This window comes from Trichosurus vulpecula, chromosome 2 (assembly GCF_011100635.1).
Source record: "Trichosurus vulpecula isolate mTriVul1 chromosome 2, mTriVul1.pri, whole genome shotgun sequence".
Lineage (NCBI taxonomy): Eukaryota > Metazoa > Chordata > Mammalia > Diprotodontia > Phalangeridae > Trichosurus > Trichosurus vulpecula.
The window spans coordinates 248,279,386-248,302,556 of NC_050574.1; the positions used below are offsets into that span (position 1 = coordinate 248,279,386).

The 23,171-nt window shown below is 34.9% G+C and overlaps 1 protein-coding gene across 1 annotated transcript in view; it reads right to left on the bottom strand.

The window, feature by feature from the left end:
* COL5A2 (collagen type V alpha 2 chain) overlaps positions 1-23,171 on the bottom strand; it is a 193,237-nt gene that overhangs the window by 25,965 nt on the left and 144,101 nt on the right. The window contains exons 22-43 of the mRNA XM_036745945.1: positions 22,284-22,337; positions 21,923-22,030; positions 21,315-21,368; positions 20,325-20,423; positions 19,393-19,446; positions 16,802-16,900; positions 16,650-16,703; positions 16,491-16,544; positions 15,373-15,426; positions 14,515-14,568; positions 13,636-13,680; positions 12,776-12,874; positions 11,862-11,969; positions 11,666-11,719; positions 8,260-8,313; positions 8,080-8,133; positions 6,469-6,522; positions 5,175-5,282; positions 5,017-5,070; positions 4,577-4,630; positions 3,768-3,929; positions 1,045-1,152 (exon numbers count right to left, since the gene is read on the bottom strand). Coding sequence (XP_036601840.1) covers positions 1,045-1,152; positions 3,768-3,929; positions 4,577-4,630; positions 5,017-5,070; positions 5,175-5,282; positions 6,469-6,522; positions 8,080-8,133; positions 8,260-8,313; positions 11,666-11,719; positions 11,862-11,969; positions 12,776-12,874; positions 13,636-13,680; positions 14,515-14,568; positions 15,373-15,426; positions 16,491-16,544; positions 16,650-16,703; positions 16,802-16,900; positions 19,393-19,446; positions 20,325-20,423; positions 21,315-21,368; positions 21,923-22,030; positions 22,284-22,337 — 1,638 coding nt within the window. The remainder of the gene's footprint in view (positions 1-1,044; positions 1,153-3,767; positions 3,930-4,576; positions 4,631-5,016; positions 5,071-5,174; positions 5,283-6,468; positions 6,523-8,079; positions 8,134-8,259; positions 8,314-11,665; positions 11,720-11,861; positions 11,970-12,775; positions 12,875-13,635; positions 13,681-14,514; positions 14,569-15,372; positions 15,427-16,490; positions 16,545-16,649; positions 16,704-16,801; positions 16,901-19,392; positions 19,447-20,324; positions 20,424-21,314; positions 21,369-21,922; positions 22,031-22,283; positions 22,338-23,171) is intronic.

Genomic DNA, 23,171 nt, shown 5'->3' on the forward strand with positions numbered 1-23,171 from the left:
ATAAGACCAATGTGTAGATACTAGTTGTAAGGGGGCACCTAGTTCTTTACCAATTATTCAGTCATAATTAAGACTCACTAAGAATCATGGCGCAACCAAAAGCCAGTTGGCTATCAATAACTCCTTGTCCACTAATAAAGATCCAAGGCTACCAACAATCAATACAATATAAAAAGTTAAACCATAGAGAAAAATGGCATTCCTACCCTGACAACCCTTCCTCAGCTCTTTGCCTCTCATTTGGGATCATCTCTGCTGGCGCCAAAGGCTGCTGAATGGATGAATGAACAAATGAATGGATGACCCCAGCTAGTCCAATCCCTTCATTTTCAGGTGAGGAAATGAGGCCCAGAGCAGTTAAGTATCTTGGCCAAAGCGTTTGAGGCAGTTAGGAGAAGAAGCACATTCAAAACAAGGTTTCCAAAGCTTTTTCCCCCTTGACTTCAATATGCTGCATCTGTTATTCTATAGAAAAAGTTTTTCTTACAAAAAATAATCAAGACTACACAAAAAGAAATCAGCTATCTAACATCTAACCCCAGGGCAATTTTTTTAACTTAGGTTAACTAGCATTTATATAGCACTTTAAAATTCACAAAGCACTTTACAATTATTATTTTATTGATTATCACAACAATCCTTTATGGTAAGGGGTATTATTATTCACATTTTACATATGATAAAAAAGACAGGCAGAAGTTAAATGACTTGCCCAGGGTTATACAGCTAGCAAGTGCTGGAGGCCAAAATTGAACTCAGATTTTACTCTGGTTCCCACACTCTATCCACTGAGCCAGCTGGTTTTCCTCATCTACAAATTTCTCCACAACTATAACTTGAGAGATATTTTATCAAAAAAGCCTGAAAGGTAGTTAAATATGTTTAATTTCTGACATTTGAATAATGAAAACTCGAAAGGTATTTTGAATATGTTTCTAATAAAATACTATTTGTATTTCTTTAGGACAGAAGAATGTGAGAGATTTCACACAAACAGTATGTTAAAGGTCCTCAGATACAACAATTTATAACCTAGTTACTTACTGCTGGTCCAGGCAAGCCAGGCATGCCCCTCTCACCACGCTGACCTGGCATACCAACAATTCCTCTTTGCCCAGTAGTTCCAGCAGGGCCAGGTGGACCATCAGGACCCTAAAATCCAGAAGAAACAAGAATTAGTGATATTCTGGGTACTAACATATACATAAAGCCCTTACAAAAGTATTAAAGGGTGATAGGGAAAAGGCCCTTTGTTCCATGAAGTCCCACAATGTGTATGAAGTTTAAATTTCTAATCAGCATTGAGAGGTTATTTAGAGGTCAAAATTACTTGTAGAAAAGAAGGTATTTTTTAAAGCATGCAAATTACCCAAATCAAACTGAATATAGATTTTAAGCTATATTTTTTCTCCCTATCTATCTACCTAGCTAGCTATTTATCCATACACATATGCACATATCCATACACATATTCACACACAGATACACATTTATATACATAAAACATACATAGCAAAAGACCTATACATATGTAAATATACATATGTGTATATATATATGTATGAGCATATACATATACATATATGTGTATATATAAATGAAAGTGTGTGACCAATACACAGGAACATTATGTAAAAGAGATAAGAGTATAATTTTTCAACATATATTCTTAATAGTCTAAATGTATATTATTAAAATAATATTTTATGGTATGATATCTCATCAAAGAATATATTACTCATGTTTTATTAAACTTTTCAATCTATAGTCATTGAAGGGGATATTTCTTCAACAATTTAATGAATATGTGATCCCAACAATGTTGGCCCTCTGTTTGATTCAGGTAGCAATCTATCCCTGCCTTTATGTCCTATGTTATTTTTATCCATGTTCTTCCTCAGGCCTTAACTATAAAACCCATTCAATTAGATAGAGGACTTCCTCTAGATATTTATGCATTTTGTGGATGCCAATGACAATGCTCTTTGAAAGATCCTTCTCAGTGTCCATAGATCAATCATCATCCATCTCACACCATCTAGCTATAGATGTCCCTCAGTCCTCATCTCTTCAGTCTCTAATGCTCTTTTGTTTATCTCATCAACTGTCAAGAGATTAATTACCATCTCTATCTATTTGTTACCTATCTCAAGTTTTCAATATAACTGGCCTACCTCTTTTTTCTGATGATATATTTCCTCCAAGATATTCCTTATGCAGCTTTTATATGTAGGTCATCATCACTATTAGCTGACTTGTACCTATCATGTATCTCTCCATTGCCCTTTGATTCATTCACAATTTTGACTCCTCAGAGTGTGGCAATCCAAGATGCAAAATCAGACAGCATCAGGAGAAGATTTGTGTTCTCCAACGATGGGTCTTTGCACTAGGGAGTCACTCGGGAATATTCTAAAAAGTGCACAATTTCCTATATCCAATAAAAATTACTTTCCCTCTATTCAATTTTGAGCCTATTGCTTTGTCCATCTGCAATGCCTTTTAAAGATGTATTGTATAAAGGTGTATGTATTGGTGGTATCAAATGAGATCCTCGATAAACTGGCTATCCAAATAAATTAGAATTCTAGAAAAAAAGCTGCTGGCACAGTAGTCTCCATTTCCTCATCTCTCAGTCCTCAACCCTTTGTAATATGGTGTCTGAGCATATGATACTGCTGACAACTGTCTACTCCTGGTCCTTCTCTATTTTCTAGGTTTTGTGTCACTATTTTCTCTTGATTTTCCATCTACCTTTTTGATACCTTCATTTCCATTTCCTTGGCTGAATAATGCTTTCTCCCACAAATTCCTTTATGTTTATTTTTGTACATATTTAAATATGTATTATGGATCCTCCAATAGAAAATAAGCCCATTGAGAGGAGGAATTTTTTTCATTTTTTTGTCCCTGTTCCTAGAATAATAAACTATGAGTCCCTTGAAATGAGGGACCGTTTTTACATGTCTACCTATCTCCAGCCCTTACTGGAGTGCTTAGCATATAGTTGGCACTTACTAAATGCCTTGTTGACTTAGCACATAGTAGGTGTTCAGTGAATGCCTAATGACTTGTGGGTTGATAGTCTACATAATGGAATTTTTCATTCATTTAGTTTTTTATATGTTGTTAGGCTGATCCATTTTAAGTAATACATAGTCAAAAATCAGGTCTATAAAAGATCTCATTTAGGAGATTCTGCATTGTTCTGGGGCTTGATTTAATCATCACAATATCAACTATTCACAAATAAGTGGACCTTACTATTTATAAGATTTTCTTCTTCTATATGGAACTTGAATATCATCTGCCATAACACTGGCAAAAAAACATGTTATTTCATCTCTTGTTTGCTATCAATCACCTAGTGGTCACTGAAGAGAGTAATCTTGGTGGTCAAATTTATCAAGTTACCTTATATGGCTTTAATACAAGCATGAGATACTCCTTGATGGAGCATAGTTGCTAAAATTATATTTTTCTCTACTGAGTCAAATTTTTTTAATAATTAATAAACAGTAAAATCTTGTGAGATATTCTGAAACTCATGAAACAAAGATCAGAATATAGAAAAATACGTTTATAAAACAAAATACCTAATTGATAAATTATATTCCTTAATTGGTACTGAAGTACCAGTCACTATTCAATAAATCACTCACTTTAGTAGTGATTATTAGAGTATTCTGTTTGTAAATACCTATAAAAGAGATAGTTCATAGTATACAAATCCATACATAGAAAGGACTGTGCCTTGCTAAACTTACAGGCTGTCCATCTTCTCCTGAGTCTCCTTTGTCTCCTGGGCTACCTGGGGGTCCAGCTGGTCCTCGATCTCCAATCCGGCCATGAGAACCAGGGTCTCCACGAAGACCAGGAGGTCCCTCTTTTCCAGGTTCACCTAATGGCCCAGCCGGCCCTGGAGCTCCCTAATAGAAAATAGATATGTGATAGAATGTAAGGTATAAGTGATTAAAAATGGTTCCCCTTGAAAAAGTAAAAGGAAAATTTCAGTCATCTTTTTAATCAAATAGATTCATTGATCCCAGAAGTTAATTCGAGTGTAAGTTGTTGGATTTTTGAACATATCAGTGATATCAGTTCTTAAGGGCAGTTCTGAATGTCCTCTAAGAGAGGAAAATTTTTAATATAGCTATAATCTGAATCACCAAATCTCTTTGAACAAGGAAATCATTCCTAAAAATAAACATGTAGCATTTGATTTTTACTATCCCTGAGTGACAAAGTAATATTTAGTCTTTTTTCTTTTTAATTCAAAGCGTCCTCGGGAATTATACCTAACTACTGTAGTAACAATAAGTGGAGACAAAGATGCTATTTAAAATGTCTACTACCAATCAGCTCTTCAGAGAACTATTAAGACAGTATTCAGTATCAGTTTGCTCTGGCAGGAAACTAATGTGAATCAAATAGACAAAAGTTGTTGAATGAAGGAAAAATGAAGCAATAAGGCATTAATGGCATTATTTTAGGGATCCTACGACTACACATGTAAATGTTTTAAAATTATACTGTTATTCAATTATCAATTATCTGAATAGCTGAACTGACTTACTGTGGGGCCTGGAGGTCCAACTCTGCCAGCAGAACCAGGAAATCCTGTAGCACCCTAAAATGTAATATACATAAACTTATTATTAAAGAAAAGACTAATTATTTGCACATTCTTTCCTGAAGGTCATTTTCTATTGAGGGAATTAGATCTTGAAATTCGTTTCATTGACCAACACATTTACTTCCATAACTGAGAATAACACACAATTTTAAGATTAGAGGTTGGCTAATTGTCAAATAATAAATTGTTATTTGTTTCCTTTCAATTATAGCTTTTTATTTCTCCATTTCACATACAGATGGAAACTCCTATAACATATGCATTCAACATAGATAAATAAATGGTTCACTAAAATGGGCCTAAGATAACTACAATTAATGCTAGGAGGCTATCCTGTGCCATTAGCTGGTTACAATTTAGCAAATCTCAAGTCTACTTACAGGAGGACCCTGAGTACCTCGACCACCCTTCAGTCCAGGAACACCATTAGGACCCTAAGTAGAAACAAAGAGAAGCACTGTAATAAACAGTAAAATGAGTTAAATAGAATGATTTGTCTTGGAATGTTGATCTTTCCACATTACCCTCTTTTACTCACATGTGGGCCTGGGGATCCTGCTAGACCTTGGGGCCCAGGGGATCCAGCATCACCTTTCTGACCAGGTTCTCCAGGTTCACCTTTTACACCTGGTTGTCCATCAGGACCCTATGAAAATATTATTTTAAAATGAAAAAACATTTCCTGGATTTATAAAAACACTTTAGTTCATACTAGTCCTAACAAACATTTTAGAAGGCACAGTATTTTCAATAAAATGTAAGTTCTTTAAGGACAAAAATTCATTGGTTTTTGCTTTTGAATCCCTACCCTCCTGAAAAATGAAACAATCCTTATTCATAAGGAGCTTGCATTATAATGAGGGAATTGAAACGTGCATGAAAAAATACGTATGTGTATATATATATATATATATATACATATATATATATATACAGCATAAATATGAAATGAATAAAACAAATATGTAAATATGGAGGGGAAAGAAGAGGGAAAGGGAGAAGGAGGTAGGTAAGTGGGGGGAGAAATCGAGAGAGAGAGAGAGAGAGAGAGAGAGAGAGAGAGAGAGAGAGAGAGAGAAGGAGGGAGGGGGGGGGAGAGAGAGAGGGAGATTCACATGTAGAAGAGATGGCTTGGTTGAGGAGGATTTATTTCTTTGTTAGAGTTTTCCTGAAGTTGGGGGGGGAGGGGGAAGTGGGAGATGATATCAAGAGGTATTGAGATAAAGACAATGGGAAAAAGGTGAGGTCCTCATCTGGGTGGGATGGGACAAAGAAAGTAAAGAAGGCTTGAGGAGGGAAGGAAAAGTTTGGAATAGCTCCTGTAGGGAATAAGATAAGGAATCAATTAGGGAGGAATGAAAAGAGTGCCTTGTTTTGGTGAGGGCCAATAGAAGTTGGATAAAATGAATTTGTAAGTATCAAGGAAAATCCTCCAAACAGAAAAGATTTAATTAGTTTGATTCTTTAGTGTCATTCTCAGAGAATGGCACACTAAAACATGAACATGCAGTCTGGAAAACCACAAAGCTCTCTAGGATTCCTTTAACTTTCAGAAAATGAAAATAATATATCAGAATTCATGAAATAACATGATGCAGTGTAAAGAGTAATAATTTTAGAGTCACAGGATATGGGCTTGAATCCTTGCCCTGCCACTACTGCCACAGTTTGGGAAAATCAGAAATTCCAGGACTGTTTTTGCCCACATAAAATCACATGGTTGGACTAGCTGATGTCTAAAGTCTCTTCTAGAACTAAGCCTGATCCTATGAAACTAATTCAAGTGGCAAGGAAATTATAATTTCATTATTAGAAATATGGAAATGTCCTACCGGAGGTCCAGCAAAACCAACAGCACCAGTTGGGCCATTTTCACCACGAGAACCCTAAGAAGAAACATAAACATTTCTGAATAAGTAAAAGGTTTAATCCATTGTCTTAAAAATGATCAATAGCTATCATGTATTTTTAAAACTATGATGGCTTGTACTGTAATCACTTAGCAATAGAAATATGAGTTATTGTCTTTATGACCAACCTCATTATTTTTAAAGACCCTCAAAAGACCAGAAAGTATAAATGGATAAGAATGGGGAAAAAAATCCAGTTCAAGAATATCAAAGAATCTTACATCTATCTAATCATATATCTAAATGATGCTAAAAAGAATTGGCAAAAGAAAATGTTTAAAAATTCACTGGCTCACAGTTGTTTGTTCTACCTGATGTCAAACAACTGGATTGATTTTTTGAAACAAATTAGTTTAGACATTACGTAGACTTACTATATGCCTTACATCTATCTCTTGAGTTGTCTACTGAAAAAAGATCAGACCAGCTTATATTTCCCTTGGTTAAGGGTAAGTACCAACATTTGAGATAATTCATAAATACATGCCAGGTAAAGTATTTGTGATATTTTCAAGATCCATGATAGCATTTTAATGGAGCAAAAGCAATTTATATTCAGTCCATCTATCTCATAATAATAAATTCTTTCATTTGGGGGGGAATGTTTTTCTTTCCCTATAAAATCCCCAAAATAAAATCATTATTTTAATGCCTTCCAAATATCACGGAAAATGATAATGCAGCTCAAACATAAAAGAAATCAATTCAATACTCTAATGATTTTAGACCACAAATTCTTCAGGTACTGTGGCTTTATCTATATGACAAAAAGGCCATGTTAAATTTTTTCTTAACAACCTAATCTAATCTACTGCACATATATGCATATTTATACATATATATGCAGAATAATCAATTTCAACACAGCTTAACATTTTGTTTGTTAAATTATGTAGAAATTGACTACAAGATTGGCAATTGGCAAGCAAAAATTTACAGGGAATCAGATCAATGTCACAACTCTCCACTCCCCAAATATTGTTTTCCTTGATACATTAAACAAACATCAAGTAGAATGCTTAATTGTTCACATATGCATTTTTTTAAAAAATACATTTTATTGTTTTTCCAGTTACATGTAAAAATTATTTTTAACATTTTTAAAAATTTTGAATTCCAAATTCTCCCCCTTCCTCCCTCTCTGTTCTCCTCATTGAGAAGGCCAGCAATTTGATATAGGTTATACAAGTGTGAGGACATCTAGGTGGCACAGTGGATAGAGCCAGCCAAAAGTCAGGAAGACACTTCTTCCTGATTTTGAATCGAGCCTCAGATCCTTACTAGCTGTGTGAGCCTGGACAAGTCAAGTCACTTAACCCTTTTTGTCTTACTTTCCTCATCTGTAAAATGAGCTGGAGAAGGAAATGGCAAACCACTCTGGTATCTTTGCCATGAAAATCCCAAACAGAGTTACAAAGAGCCGGACACAATGAAAAACTACTCAATACAAGTGAAGTCATGCAAACCATATTTACTTATTGGTCATGTTGTGCTAAAATTTGTATTAAAGGAGATAAAAACATTTTTACTTACTGGAGTTCCACGAGAGCCAGGAGTGCCAACTAATCCTCGAGGGCCAGGTTCACCCTGGAAAATAAAATTTTAGATGGTTACTTCCAAAGTTTTACCATCTGAAAGACTCAGAGAAAAATTTTTTTAAAAGATGCTTCTTTCATAAGGTTATAAAACATACAAAAGTAAAAAATGTTTTACCTTTTCTCCAGTAGGGCCTGCAGGACCAGGAGGACCTAAGGGACCTGGAAGACCCTGGCAAATAACATAACAGAAGTAGTTTAAAGACAAGGACTCACAGAAATCTCCATGCCTGAAGGCAAGATTTATATCTTTTTAATACTTTTCTTGCCTCACTTAAACTATGCTTCCCATATACTGCAAATGATCCTATCTGAAGATTCTCTCTTTTTCTTTCTGAACTAAAATATTTTTCTTTAGTCATTGTCCATGGTGATTTTTTAAATCTCCTTTACCCCAATTCAGCACAATAGGTCCTATACAAATTGACTTTTACGCATTTACTCTGAAGAAATACACTTACTTCACTATAGGAAGCGTGTGGTAGTAGAAAGGGAACTCAAAGATCATTTGAATGTCACAAGAGCAAGAATCCTTTCCAGAGCATATCCAGCATGAGGAGCTTTTCCCATAAGACCCCTACTAAGGATGAAACCCACTATTTACCAAGGTGGTCCATTCTAGAGCTGGACAGCTCTAATTATCACGTTTTTCCCTTATATGAAACGTTAATGTTCTTTGAAATTTCTATTAATGACATCTTACTCTCCCTTCTCAGGCCAGTGTAATTAAATTTAATCCTTCTACCATGTTCCACCCTTTTAGTACTTGAAATAAACTGTCCTCTAAGACCTGACTCCTAGGCTAAAACAGGCTAAAGACTCCAGTTCCCTCAAGCCTTCTTCATATGGCATAATTTAGGGCCCCTCCACAATCTTGGTCTCAATCTTCTGAAAACTCTCTACTTCAGCAATGTGTTTCCTAAAATGTGGTACCCAGAAATGAGAGTGGTACTTAACCTAGGGCAGAGTATAACATAACTAATCTTCTCTATTCTAGACACTCTCTTTTTAATCTAACCCAGGATCCAAACCAACCTTCTTGACTGCTAGGTCACACTGTTTACTTAAATCAAATTCGTAATATGCTAAAACTCCTACATCTTTTTTTTAACATAAATGCTCTCTAACCAACTATTTCCCACCCATTTCTTTACAGCCGATCTTTTAAAAGTTCATTTACGATGCTATATGTATGTATATTAAACTCTATCTTGTCAAATTTGGCCCATTATCTTAGCCTTTAAAGATGAATTTGGACTCTGCTTCTATCATCTACAAAATTAACTATATCATCCATAAATTTGACAAGCATACTGCTCTTCAGTAAATATGATATACATATACAGTATAAGAAAAAGGACAGATCCTTGTAGCACCAGATAAGTACTCCCAGGTTAATATTATTAGGCATCCTTTTCTGAGACCCAGTCAATCAATCAGCTCCCAGTATGACTAAATGTCTTATCATCTAGGCCACATCTCTTTATTTTGACCATAGGGAGGTTTATGAAAGATTCTCAGATGGCTTGGTTGTCAATCTGACCTTCGATAAACTTGTTTTGAAATTTGAGTACAGAGTAACCTAAGTACTTCTTCAAGCTCATAGCCATTTTCTAAGTTGAGTTTCTTTCTGTAGCCTTCGTTTCCAACTTTTAGGTGGAAAACAAGCAGAATTAGATATTCACTCTCACCAGATTTATCATATGACAAGCAGGATAATTTCTTGGCTATGTAGAGCCAAACTGACTACTTTGAAGATGCAATTATATGAAAACTGAAGCCCTGGGGTATAAAATCTAGGTCATTCTGACCAGTAGCAGAAGACTCTCACTTCTAAACTACATTTGAACTCTTCCTAAAATATTTTTCTGCTCAGCACTATCTTTAAAAAGACAGGTCAGCTTTTCTTCATCATTTGATTTCTCCTTGCATTACTAAGGAAACTTTTAAGTTTTTTTCTTTAATTTTGTATTTCTAACAAGAATGTTAGAAGTCTTTGCCATATTCCCAGGATACTTAGTAGCACATCATTCTTCTGCCTCTCTAATTCTTCTCCTTAATGGTTCTAATTAAACATAAAGGTCTCTTCATTACTTAGGAAGACATTTATTCATATCAAGAAAACTTTTAAAACATGTCTTCATTTATCCCTGACTCTGACATTATTGTAATTGATCCAAACTGCTTCTTTACTCAGAACAATTTATCATTTTCACTGCAAGAGATTGCAGCAATTCCTGAAGTGCTAAGCTTATTAAGTTTGCCTTTCCACTGAAATAGAATTTTAAATACCAGTTTAACATATAGCTGTCAGTCCATCAGTCAACATACATGTAGTTAGCCATTTTTTCTTTCTCTGAAGAAAAATGCCAAAGCACCACTCTGAAATATCACCCCACTACCTATTCAAGAATGTAGATAATTTAAGATTTCAATACTACAACAGAGGAGCTATCAGGGATGATTCTGATCATCTTTATCTAGATGTTGGAACTAAGTAAAAAAAAAACCCACTGACATTTCATCATATTCATGATCTAGTCATCTAAAAGGTTCCCGGGTATTTTTGTCTTTTTTGAATGTCAGTAATGATTATAGACAAAATATCTTTAATCTTCACCTTTTTACTTTGTGCTCTTTACTCAATCTGAAGCAGACTCTAACTGATGTGGTGGATGGACTTTAAATCATTGGTTGTCTATCTTTTTGTTTATTTCCAATTGCTATTACAATATAAATATATCGAGGAGTAAGTAGCATGAGAGCAAATAGAAAAAAAATGTCATGTTGAAACAGAAATAATGCTTCAGAAATCTAAGAATACTCCAGGAAATATTGGATGAGTTAGCTACTCTGAGTAACTCTTCCTCTATGTAATCCATAACTGGTCAAATTTGACTTTGGAACTGCAACCACATTTAATTCTATTCTGCAGCTCATAACAAGATTTCAATTTTTGATATGACTAATAAAAAAAGTCTAAGCAAAAATTTTCAGGTCACACATCATTACTTCTTTAATTCCATATTGAAGATATCCATGAGGATTAATTATGAAGCGGAATTCTCTCCCCTGCCAACTTCCAAGAATACTAAAGAATATGAATTATAAGTTAGATTTTTTCATGGACAAACTACAAAGCTCTACAGTACTTGGCTTTTGCTACATTGAATGGGTCCGTATCAAGTTCCATGGGATGGCACGCTGATTCAGTAATCAAACCTTTCCTCCCAAGTCTACTGATAATGAAACAGGAAAGAGAACTAATGGACTTTTCATCATATAATATCCTAAGGTTTTGCAGCTCTTTAAATAAGGCAGGTTCAAAAGTAGAGCTATGTTTGAAGGCTTACAAAATCCTATATCCTGAATTTATTAACTGGATAAAGTGCCTTTATGCTTATTTTGAAAAATCATTCCTTTCAATTCCAATGATAAATGAATTATGGTCAATACTATCTTGCAAGATAAGACAGTAATGGAGGTCTAAAAATAGTGGCTAGCAAAAGGAATATATTACTTACTCGTGCACCATCATTTCCAGCTGTTCCTTCAGCACCTTTCTCCCCTAATCCACCCTGTGAAAATCAACGAACAGACCATATTACTTACCCCTTGTTCACAGTAGTTAAGAATAAAATAGAATAGTCAAGAATAAAAGTATGGAGTCAATTAGTCTCGATAGGAGAGTGTTGAATGAACAAAATTAGTCAGTCTTACTCTGTCTCCCTTTGGGCCAGGAGTTCCTGCAATTCCTCTTTCTCCTGGCATACCTTGAAGTCCAGGAGGACCTGCATCACCAGGAGTCCCAGTGGGTCCTGGGCTACCCTAAATGAACAAAATTTGATGATTTCATTCAGATGTTTATATTATCCATTTGGAAAAATATCCTTGACTACACCGAGTTTTTTGAGGGAAAAAAGTAATAATCTTGGCATGTATATATTTTTTCTCTCTCTTTTGGGAATATTGGAGACTAGAAATAAGAAGAAATCCACTTGCAAAGTTTTCTTTAGTAATAAAAGGGAAAGGAAGCTCTGTTGGTAGCATTTTTTCACATGCTTCAGTGACAGGGGAATTTTAAATTTTATGCACTGCCTGTGTGATTATAATGGAGTCTATTAGGCACAGTCAACATTGTCTTCAGATTCAGGGGATGACTGTTGCCTCGTTCAGGGGCTGACTGTGCAGATGTTGGACATGTGTTCTTCAACTAGTCACAAAATGGCACCCAAGGGGAGAGAACACATTTTTGCTCCACATAGTTCACTGTATAAATGCTTGGCCTAAGGAAAACATGTACTCATATCCTTAGTGTCATGGGAGTTGAGACAAGGGGGAAAAAATTAACCTCAATCATTGGAAAAGTTTTATAATAAACTACACTGTTCTTGAATGTCTTTTTTCTGCTATTGGGAGTTATTACTAGGAATACATATTATCAACTCTGGGAGATATTTAAAAGAAGTGGACTTAAAACATTTACTGCTGTATTAAAAATATTTTTGTACATGCTATAGAATTCATCATTAACCATGTAATCAAAACAAATACATTTAAATACTATCATGTGGTTATTATGTGATATTTTTAAAGGAACTTTACATTATGTAAATAAATACTTTATTGTTTACCTTGGGACCATCAGGACCATGACCTCCAGCCATCCCTTTTTCACCTGGAAGTCCTGTTATTCCGGGTTCACCTCTCTCCCCTGGATTACCACGTTCTCCCTAAACATATAAAATAATCTCGTATTTTATTTATGTACTTCATCAACATATTTTATAGCATTCTGCATAAAGATTTCCACTTCTGAAAAAATAGCATAGAAAAATATTTTGGCTGGACTTACTCATTTAATCATAAGAAAATCAACTTAAACAAAGCATGACAGTTTCATAGAACAAAATGTTTTCCCATGAAATGGAGTTTCATCTGGCAATATTTAGAATTTATTAGAAATGGTAACTATGAGAAGGAAAACTGTTGTTTTTAAAAGAAAAAATGCTGTCAAGAGGATATGATGCCCCATGCCTGTAATCCTAATGGATGAGGAGTCAGAACCTGATGCATCTCTCTAGCTTGAGAGTTCTGAGCTACACTGGGCTATGCAAATTGGTTACTAGCACTAAATTAAGCATTACTGTGATGAGCCCCCAGGAGCAGGTATCCACAGTATTCTTCACTGAGGCAGAACTGGTCAAGATTGGAAACCTGGAAATCTCTCATGCCAATCACTAGTGAGATACAGCCTGTAAGTAACCTCTGCACTTTCAAGGAGACCTAGGCAGAAGAAGGAAAGTGGAGGAGATGATGGAGGTAGAGGAGGAAGAGGAGAAGGAAAATGAAGTAGAGGAGTAGTAAGAGGAAAAAGAAGAGGAAGGAAAGGAGGAGAAGGTGGAGGAGAAAAGAGAGGAGGAGACTGAAGACAAACTGAAAACAGCAGAGAAGATGAAGATTCAAAGTCAACCAAGAGAGGGAATATACTTACTCGAGGACCTAAAGGACCAACTGCTCCTGGATCTCCAGGAACACCCTATAAAAGAAAATAAGAATTAGATAGAAAAAAATAGAGAACATTGCATTAAATACATTACATTGCACTAGAAAATAAAGAGAAATCTTTCCAGAATGCAGTCTTGATTTGCCTAAATGTGCAGATGGCAGTTTAATCACTCCATTGAATTGAGTGTAAATTAAATTAATTTAATTAAAAGAATTAAAAGTATAAATATGCACATTTTTGGCAATCTAAGAGATATCATTTCATTGATACTAAAATAGTTTATTGATAGCAGATGATCAGTAAATACTTGTTGACTTGACTGGTTATACTCAAATGATAAAAAAATTTTTAATGCTTAATTATCTTGACTTCATTTGATGGTAAAAAGAACAATTAAGTCACTGTTTGCAAAGTATAATCTATGAAGCTTATAGTCATACAATATTTATCAAACATCAGCTGTTGTTTTTTTAAATGCTAATATATTTGCAGATCTCTCAAAATGACAGATCTTTCATTGTATTCATATGGGTTTAATGATCTTAAAATCAAAGGAAGTGAAGCCAAAAGGACAAAAATGAGAAATATAAAATTATCATTGGAAACTGACCTTTTCATAATAACTTTTTTGGACTAATGCAGTAAACCGATGACTGACTACCAGAAAAGTTTTGGTTTTATATTTGTTAAACTAGTATCTTGTCATTCTGATAAACATTACTAACTCATAGGAAAGAAAGTTGTTCAACAGATAAAGTTTATTGGCTCTACAACAACAGAAACCAAATAATTAATAAATTTGGTGCAACTATAGAAAAATGGCTTTGGGTAGAGCTTAATAAATATTTAAGGTTTAAAAAGTACCTGGTCACCTGGCTTCCCACCTTCTCCTGGAGGACCTGGAGGACCAGGTAGCCCCTAAAAGAAAAAAAAAATTAGGAATGCCCTTGTAAGCATGTAAATCTTTAGGGGACCACAGATGTTAATAATTCCGCTTCACCACACATAGAGCTTCTATCATTACATATTCAGACAAGATATTACCCAGAAACACACTAAAGTAAAAACAAAAATCAAGGATACACATTTGAGTCAGAACAGTACGGCCAGGTTCTCATTTTTAGATCCCATTTCAGCTAATAGGGATAATACTCTGATAAAAATGTTCTTTTCTCTATGATCTCAGACTGAGAGCTGGGAAGGGACCATGGAAGTCATTAGTCTAACACCCTCCTAATTTTACAGATTAGAAAGCTGGGTCTTAGAAAAAGTCAATTGACTTCTCCAAGGTCATACAAAAAAAGAACAAAGTTGAGACTTGAGTTGGATCTTCTGACTCCAACTTCTTCACTCTTTCCACTGCTATACTGCTTCTAAATTTGAAGTGATTAAAATCAGTAAATTTTCCCAGAATATTAGAGAACCACAAATTCTGTAATATTTTTCACCTCTGATTTATCTAAGGATTTCCAAAGTCTTACACAGTGAAGCAATAAATGTATATGGGTCCTGAGATTTAAAGTTATCTGATAAACTTCAAGGCATAAAGAATATTAATTAGTTCTCTTTTACTTAGCAATTTTAGAATAAAATCATATGTTCTAGGAAAATAATTTATAAAATAAAAGAACTTAATATTCTACTATACCTGGTTACATTTTAAAACACTGCCCATTTAATTAATGACATGAGAGGTGAAAAAAAAATCACATAATGGCGTACCTGAAAACCTGTAGGGCCTGGAGGGCCTTGCTCTCCTCTTTCCCCTGCTAGACCCTAAGTAATAAAAGAAAGAATAACATGAGCGCAGCCAGATTCCTTACACATGTTCTCTAGTTACATGTGCCAATAGGCGTAGACTTTTCCTTTGTAATTTTTCCAACAACATTTTTTTCAGTTTAGCTAGATATGATAAAGTCAATGTTATCAAAGAATATTCTTTGAAGTTTCTCCTAGAATGAAACTCTTCAAAAGCCTAGTAAATGTTTTTTTTTCTTCAAGTTTTAAAAATCAACATTTCCCCAATTTCTCAACACAACTTTTATTTAAGTAGTCTTAGTTCCAGACATGAGTAAGTGGAGTCAACTAGAAATTTACAAAGGAAAGGAACTCTCTATACTTATGTGAAAATTACTCCCTTTTCCCATTTCTCTACCTTTAATTTAAAAGTTTAATACCTCCTACTACATTCTACTTTTGAGTACTAAAGTTATCATTAATTAAGACTTCAAAACCAAGAAACAACTAAAGAAAGAAAAACTAACATCTAAGTGTGAAAATATAGGGCAGAGAAATATTATCATCATATATATTTCTCTTATAAGTAAAGATAAAGACACCAGACCTACACATTCATTGGTAGAGTGCAATGTCAGAGGTAGGACCCAAATCCAAGTGTTTCCTTTTATAAGGTCAGCTTTCTATCTGCTACTCTATGCTGACTTTCTAAAATATCACTTGTTAAAATCCATGGAAAGCCCTTGAGGAGTAAGGCCGTATTTGAGGATAAAATAGCATTTATCTATCAAATATGAATTATATTTTACCATGGATTCAAATGTTTTGTTATATCTATAATAAAATGATCTACTCCCATGTTGCAGATCCATAAACTACAACACAAAAGAGTTATTCTCAGTAACTTGTCTCAAGTAGTGAGATTTTTGATATTTAAAAGTCTTGGAAAATTCTTAACAAAATTCCTAACAAAAGAAACTCACAACATAAAATGAAATGATTCAATAGATATTTCACTATTCATAAAATTTCATGAAAGTTCACCTCTTATAATTAAAACATGAAGTATTATCTTTAAAACTCAAGTTTTAGAGTTTACTCACAGAGGGGCCTACAGGACCTGATGGGCCAACTTCACCATCTTTGCCTGGAGCTCCCTAAAATCACACAGTGAAAACATGTAAGGTAATGTATCTGTAATGCATGATAAAGGCATTAGAACTGGAGGTAATTAAGTGGAAAGTAAGGAAACTGATACTCACCCTCTGTCCTGGGACACCAGCATTTCCAGCTTCTCCAGGTTTTCCAGGATCCCCCTAATGCATAAATAGAAGCAATTTACACAATAGTTTCCTAAAAGAGTTGGATCTTAAAATGAGGTTTTTAATGAAAAGGTAATATACACTATACTTACACTGCTACCTTTGGGACCAGGAAGGCCCATACTACCAGGCTGTCCCCTAATTCCTACTGAGCCAGCAGGGCCAGGGCGACCATCTTCTCCTGGAGCACCCTATAAAAATATCCCATGTGCTTTGTCAAACATATGATTTTCAACATAGTTATTTTCAAGTAATTCTTAAAACCATATTGTCATCTGTGGTTTCATAGCATAGAAAAGTTATCTAAGTTTTAAAATAGTTGACATCTTGTTTTACATAATTGCACATGTATAACCTATATCTGATTGCTTACCGGCTCAAAGAGGGGGGAAGGGCGGGAAGAGGAAAGGAAGGGAGAGAGAAAAGGAGGGATAGAATTTGAAACTCAAAACTTTAAATTAAAATGTTTTTTAAAATTGGGGAAAAATAGCTATCTCATTCTTATTACCATAGCTAATTTATCAGAGCAAAAATCAAGCAGTGCCAAGATCTTTTAAAAAATTTAATTTCCCTTTCTATGAAGATCACTTCATTCTGTTCCTTTTGTAGGATTTCTGGATAGATTAATTAAAAAGTAATATTTATAGTATCACCAGAGCCTGAATTTGCATGCAAAATTTCCAAATTAAGCATGGTCAGGTGAGCATACATTCATTTCCTCTAATAGTAATTCCCAGGGACTAGTTTCCCTCACTGTTTGAAAATAAATGTCAATTGTCTCAGACAATGCCTTTAATAATATAATGTGCAAAAGAGTGACAAAGAAAATGAAATTACAATGGAACACCTTTTAAAGTATGGGTATTAGTGCATACAATAAACATATTTCTCTAGGTTTTCATTATATGTTGTTTTGTTGGGGGAGAAGAGAGAATTTGAATCTATGCGATAAACAGAAACATAAAGGCTATTACTGTATCTATTACTGTATCTGTATTTGTAAGCCTGGTTTCTAATGAGTTCTAGAAAATCAAATCAAGCTTGGACAATCTCTGCAGCCTAAGCCTGAAAATGTTCATGGTTTAGGTAGGACACAATTAGAAGTCTCAAAGCTTTAAAAGATTTGGGGGGCTTCTAAAATCTCTCATCTGTATCCTCTCCTAGACTTTAGATCTGTTTTAATGTAAGCTGTCAATCTTGACTCCCAAATACCTTATTCAGGGCTCTGACTCTGAAGGGCACTTATATTCCTGCCACTTTCATTATCTCTTCCCCTTCTATTTGCCCTCTCTTTGTAGGCAAACTTAAGGGGCATCTCAAGTTCCAAAAGGTGAGGCTACCTGAGAAAAACAGTCTTTGAGAATGTTAAACCTGTGCTTCCCTCTTTGACATAACAGAACTTTTTCAGGTTTTGTTTAGGAATTTTCAAGACCATTTTTTTCCTTGAGTTTTATTTTCACCCTAAACCTCCTCCTTTGAATCCAACACAGGACCATCCCTATTCAGACCTTATAATCTTCTGAAGTTAATTCCCCTAAAACCTTTCACTACCAAGAAGTAACCAAAATTCTTCAGCCACTTCCTGTACCCTCTATGAATAGATGATGACTTTTTCCCTTCCTTTGCCACTAACTTTTCCTGCCTGGAAACAAAACTCCTTGAATCCCTACTAAATAAACCCCAGTGGCTTTCTATCACTTTCAAAAGCAAATACCAAATGCTCTGTTTGGCATCCGAACTCCTTCATAACCTAGTTCATTTCTACCTTTCCAGTCATCTGGACTTACTCTCCAACACATACTCTTCAATCCAGAGACACTGGCCTCCTGGCTATTCCATGAAGAAGACACTCCATCTCTTGGGTCCTGGCATCTTCTCTGGCTACCTACCATGCCTGGAATGCTCTCCCTCCTTCACTCTGACTACTGATCTCCCTGATTTCCTTTAGGTCCCAAATTAAATCCTACCTTCTACAGGAAGCCTTCCTTAAACTCTGTTAATTACAGTGCTTTCCCGCTTTTCATTATTTCCTACTTATTCTGTATATAGCATGCTTTGTATATGTTTACATGTTGTCTCTCCCTGAGGGCAAAACCTGTCTTTTACCTCTTTTTGTGGTTCCAGGACTTAGCACAGTGTCTGGACTAGCACGAAATAGGCACTTAATAAATGTTCATTGAATTGAATACCATGTCATATATGTAATATAATGAAGAGCCAAGGCACTAAGTTCCATAAGGAGAATTAAAACTATCCCAAGGGTTGAATGAATGACCACATTCAAACTTATACCCAAATTCCTATGAGAAGTCTAGACATTTAAGTTTCTCTAACTGGATGCCAAGTTTTACACCTAATTATCTCTACTCTGAATGAAATAATGAGTGTATGATGAAATGAGAATTTCACCAGAGGGAAATATCACCGAAATCAAGAAAATGTAATATTCCCCACCTTCCCACCAATATCCGGAGCTATATGTTTAAAGCCATTATGTCCGTCAAATTTTTGGTCAACTTCCAAGTCCATTTGAAAATAAATAGAACCAAAGGCTTGGTTTTTCCACATGAAAACAAGGTCAATATCCGGTTGATCAAATAGCATCAAAATAAAATACATGTTTCACCATTTATGTAGAGTAAGCTAATGGTTATGAATTTCCTTCTACTAATATCTTATTTACCAAAGGTCCAAGTTTTCCTTCAGGACCTTGAACACCAGGATTTCCAGTCAGACCCTAAAAATGAAAAAAACAAGCAAAAACAAAAAAAAAATGAAAAAAACAAGCCAAAAAAAAACAACCACAACTGAATTAAACTACTACTTATAACTACAAAGTGTAACAAAATTTCTAAGTGAGCAAACATATCTTCTATTGGTTAAATGCCTTCTTTGGTGTGGAGAATCTGCTTCCTCCACTGTGGATGGATTAATAGAGGGGCTCTATGTGGAGACACAGCATGGTATCATCAAAAGCATGGTAGACAAAGTCAGAAGGGATAAATTTTAATCCTATGATTGATACTCTAAGGCTGTATGACCTTGGACATGCTCATCTATAACATCATCGAGTCACAGTTTTCTCACTTATAAACTGAAAATAATAATACTTCAGCTCCCTATCTCATAGGGTTGTAGTAAGGGAAAAATAAGATAATGCTTATAAGGTTTTAAATAAATGCTATCAATTGGTACCATTTTTGTCAATGTTTAAACCTACTGCAGAAGTGGAAATTCTGACAGAGAGGTATACTTAAGGATAAACCTGCAGCTCATAGAACAGCCTCCAGAGTACTTGCCGACTGAAGCTTCACAATGGTGATTCTAAAATAGCATACTAATTCCCCATCACTCATCAAACTAACTGCTGGGAAATGGGGAGAAAATGGAGAGGCAGTAGAAAGATGTTTCCTCTCAAGTGAATCTCTCACTTACGAAATGCTGAAACAAATCTTTCCCATAGGTGATTGGAAAGATGAATAATTTCGAAAATGTTGAATCCAAGATGAAAGCAGAAATACAGTGGAATGGAAACTCATTATAATGACTTTGAAGACATGAAGAACAAAAAATACTGACAGTTAGCCTAAGAGGAAATAATTTCTATTTTCTTACCCTTGCACCTGGAAGACCAGGTTCACCTGTACGCCCTGGATCACCTTGACCTCCTTTGGGGCCTGAAGAACCTGCTGGACCACGCTCTCCTTGTGCTCCCTATACAAAATGAAACAGCACTGATAAGTGGAAAAATCACAGTAACAGCAACCATAAATCATTCTTTATAGATTAATAGGTCAAACTCTTCATACTTTGGCATCTTCCCATTCTGATGGAAGGTTTTAGTTTAGAAATGAAATTTATATTACATTCATATTTCATTGTCAGGCTGGTTTCAGGGCACAAATAAGACAAAAATATTCATATTTAGTTGTTATAGAAATAATCCCTGAATTTTGTCACTGAAATCAATAAAGTGCATATTTGTTAAGGGAAAAGTAAAAAGGCAAATACATGAAATAGCCCTAAAATGATTTTTAAAATATAGTTGGTAAACCAGGGGTTGCCATTGGCAGGACTAAAACTGCCCATAGATATTTCTTGAATGCCCGAAACATGTCTCCCATTTGTCTCTTCCTCCTCCCCCAGTTTAGTAACCACTAGACCTTAGAACCAGGGATTTAGCTTGTGTTCCTAGTGAATTAGTCCTAGAATTACTGACCGTGGGTAAGCAGATGAACGTAGAGGCAGATAGGCAGTACACTGGATAGAGTGCTAGACTTGGAGTCAGAAGACCTGAGTTTGAATACTGTCTCAGATACATACTAGCTGTGTCACCCTGGGCATATCCCTTACATTCAATCAATTTCAGTTTCTCCATCTGGATAATAATAGTACCTACATCACAGAGTTGTGAGGATCAAATGACGAACATAGGTAAAGTGATTTGCAAACCTTAAAGCACTATATATTTCATTATTATTATTTTCATAACAATCTGGATCAAGAACTTGAAATTCCATTAAAAATTGCTTCATTTGCTATTGAATGACACCTGAGGATACCGCTCTCTTAAGAAAGGGTTTTTCATTAATCAGATTACCTTACCTTTGGTCCAGGCAAGCCATCAGAACCAGGAAAACCACGATTGCCAGGAGAGCCCTAAAAATTAACAGAAATCATTCTGAGCTTGTGTTTTTCCTTCTTATTCAATAGATCTTTCCTCCTTATTCCATAGATATTTTTAAAGTGGCAACTTGAGTTTTTCAATGTCTGTACACATTTCTTAAAAATTCTGATTTTGTTCCAGTCTAGAAGTTGGAGTTTCAGATATTTAAAGAATCAAAGAAATTCCTGGACTCCAAAGATGACATTTAAGTTTAGGAGCACTGCTAACAAAAATTTTGCAAAACATACAAGGCTTTTAACTTTGTACTAAAATAATTTTAAATCAACCTTATGTTTCTAGAACTACTATGTATCAGCACTAATCAGCAGCACTAACCAACATAATATATAATAATATATAACTATATATCACATATTGTCTATTATATTTTATATGTGTTATATATTCTGCATTTATATATTATGTAACATACCATAAAATATAAACAACATATGCATAATGTGTACATAATATACATATATACATATCCATATACATATGTAGTATCACCCCATCTCCCTAAAAGGATTGGCTTTATCTTCCTTACCCTTTCTCCTACTGGACCTGGAGGACCAACAGTTCCTGGGTCTCCTCTGGGACCTCTTTTTCCTTCTTCACCAATTGGACCTATTGGACCCTGAATACCATGTGGGCCCTGTGGAAGACATAAAGAATTACATGTGAAACTGAGCTTTGGTGTATAGGATTGTTTTAATGTAATGAATGCAATAAAACAATACATTCCAAACTATATTGAAGTATTAAGTTTTGAGAACATGAAAAATTTTCAACCCTCTCTACTATTATCTGATAGACTTTGAGGAGGTCCAAATTTATATCATTATCAACCTATGCAATTCAAGAAAAGTAACGAGTCTGATTTGAACTTCAAGTATTTTTTGACTTACCGGTTCACCTTTGGGACCTGCTTCTCCTTTAAAGCCCGGCACTCCAGGATCTCCCTGAAATAAAAATCTTAATAGTTTGAAGATATCAAATGCACTGAACAGCCCAAGTGGTTAAATTTATATTAGAATGAAGAATCAATTTATAAGCACCCCTCTCCTTATTTCAATTCAAATCAACAAATATTTATTTATTAAGCACTTAACTATGTGCAAGATAGTATGCTAGGAATACAAAGATAAGAATACCCAACCACCTCCATTGCCCCATGTTGGAGTTTGCAGTCTACTTCCTTTTTGTTTTCATAGTGCAGACTATCAGCCTTTCTGAAAAATTATAGTTTGAGAGTGTTGCCTAGAGATGAGGGGTTAAGGCATTTACTCTTGATCACAAAGTGGGTAAGAAGCAGGACTTGAACCCATCTCTTCTTGGCTCCAAGGCCAGCTTTCTCTTTAATAAGTCAAGCTGCTTCTCAAGTAAAATATATGAATAATATGAAAAGAAAAGTCCTGAAAGCTGAGAGGATTAAGTGCAAATGAAATTCAATACAATTTGGTGAAACAGCCCATTATTTGTCTCTCACAGCTTTTATGTGTATGAAATTGTCATCTTCTTTTGATTCAAATTCAAATTAGTAATAACAACTATGAATAATGCCTCTGAAAACTGATTTAGTCAATGGATTTGTTTATCCAACATGAAAAAGGATTAATTATTTAGAGCTTTGTTTATAATGTGGGAATTTTAGAAATTTTACTGCTTGAGACAAATTGTAGCCTTTATCTGTGTGCTCAGTCATAAAAATAAGATCTAATTTTACATTTTATGAAGGCTCTTTTCCTTCCATTTAGTCAAATTGATGATTGTGATACTCAGAAGACAGAGTAAAT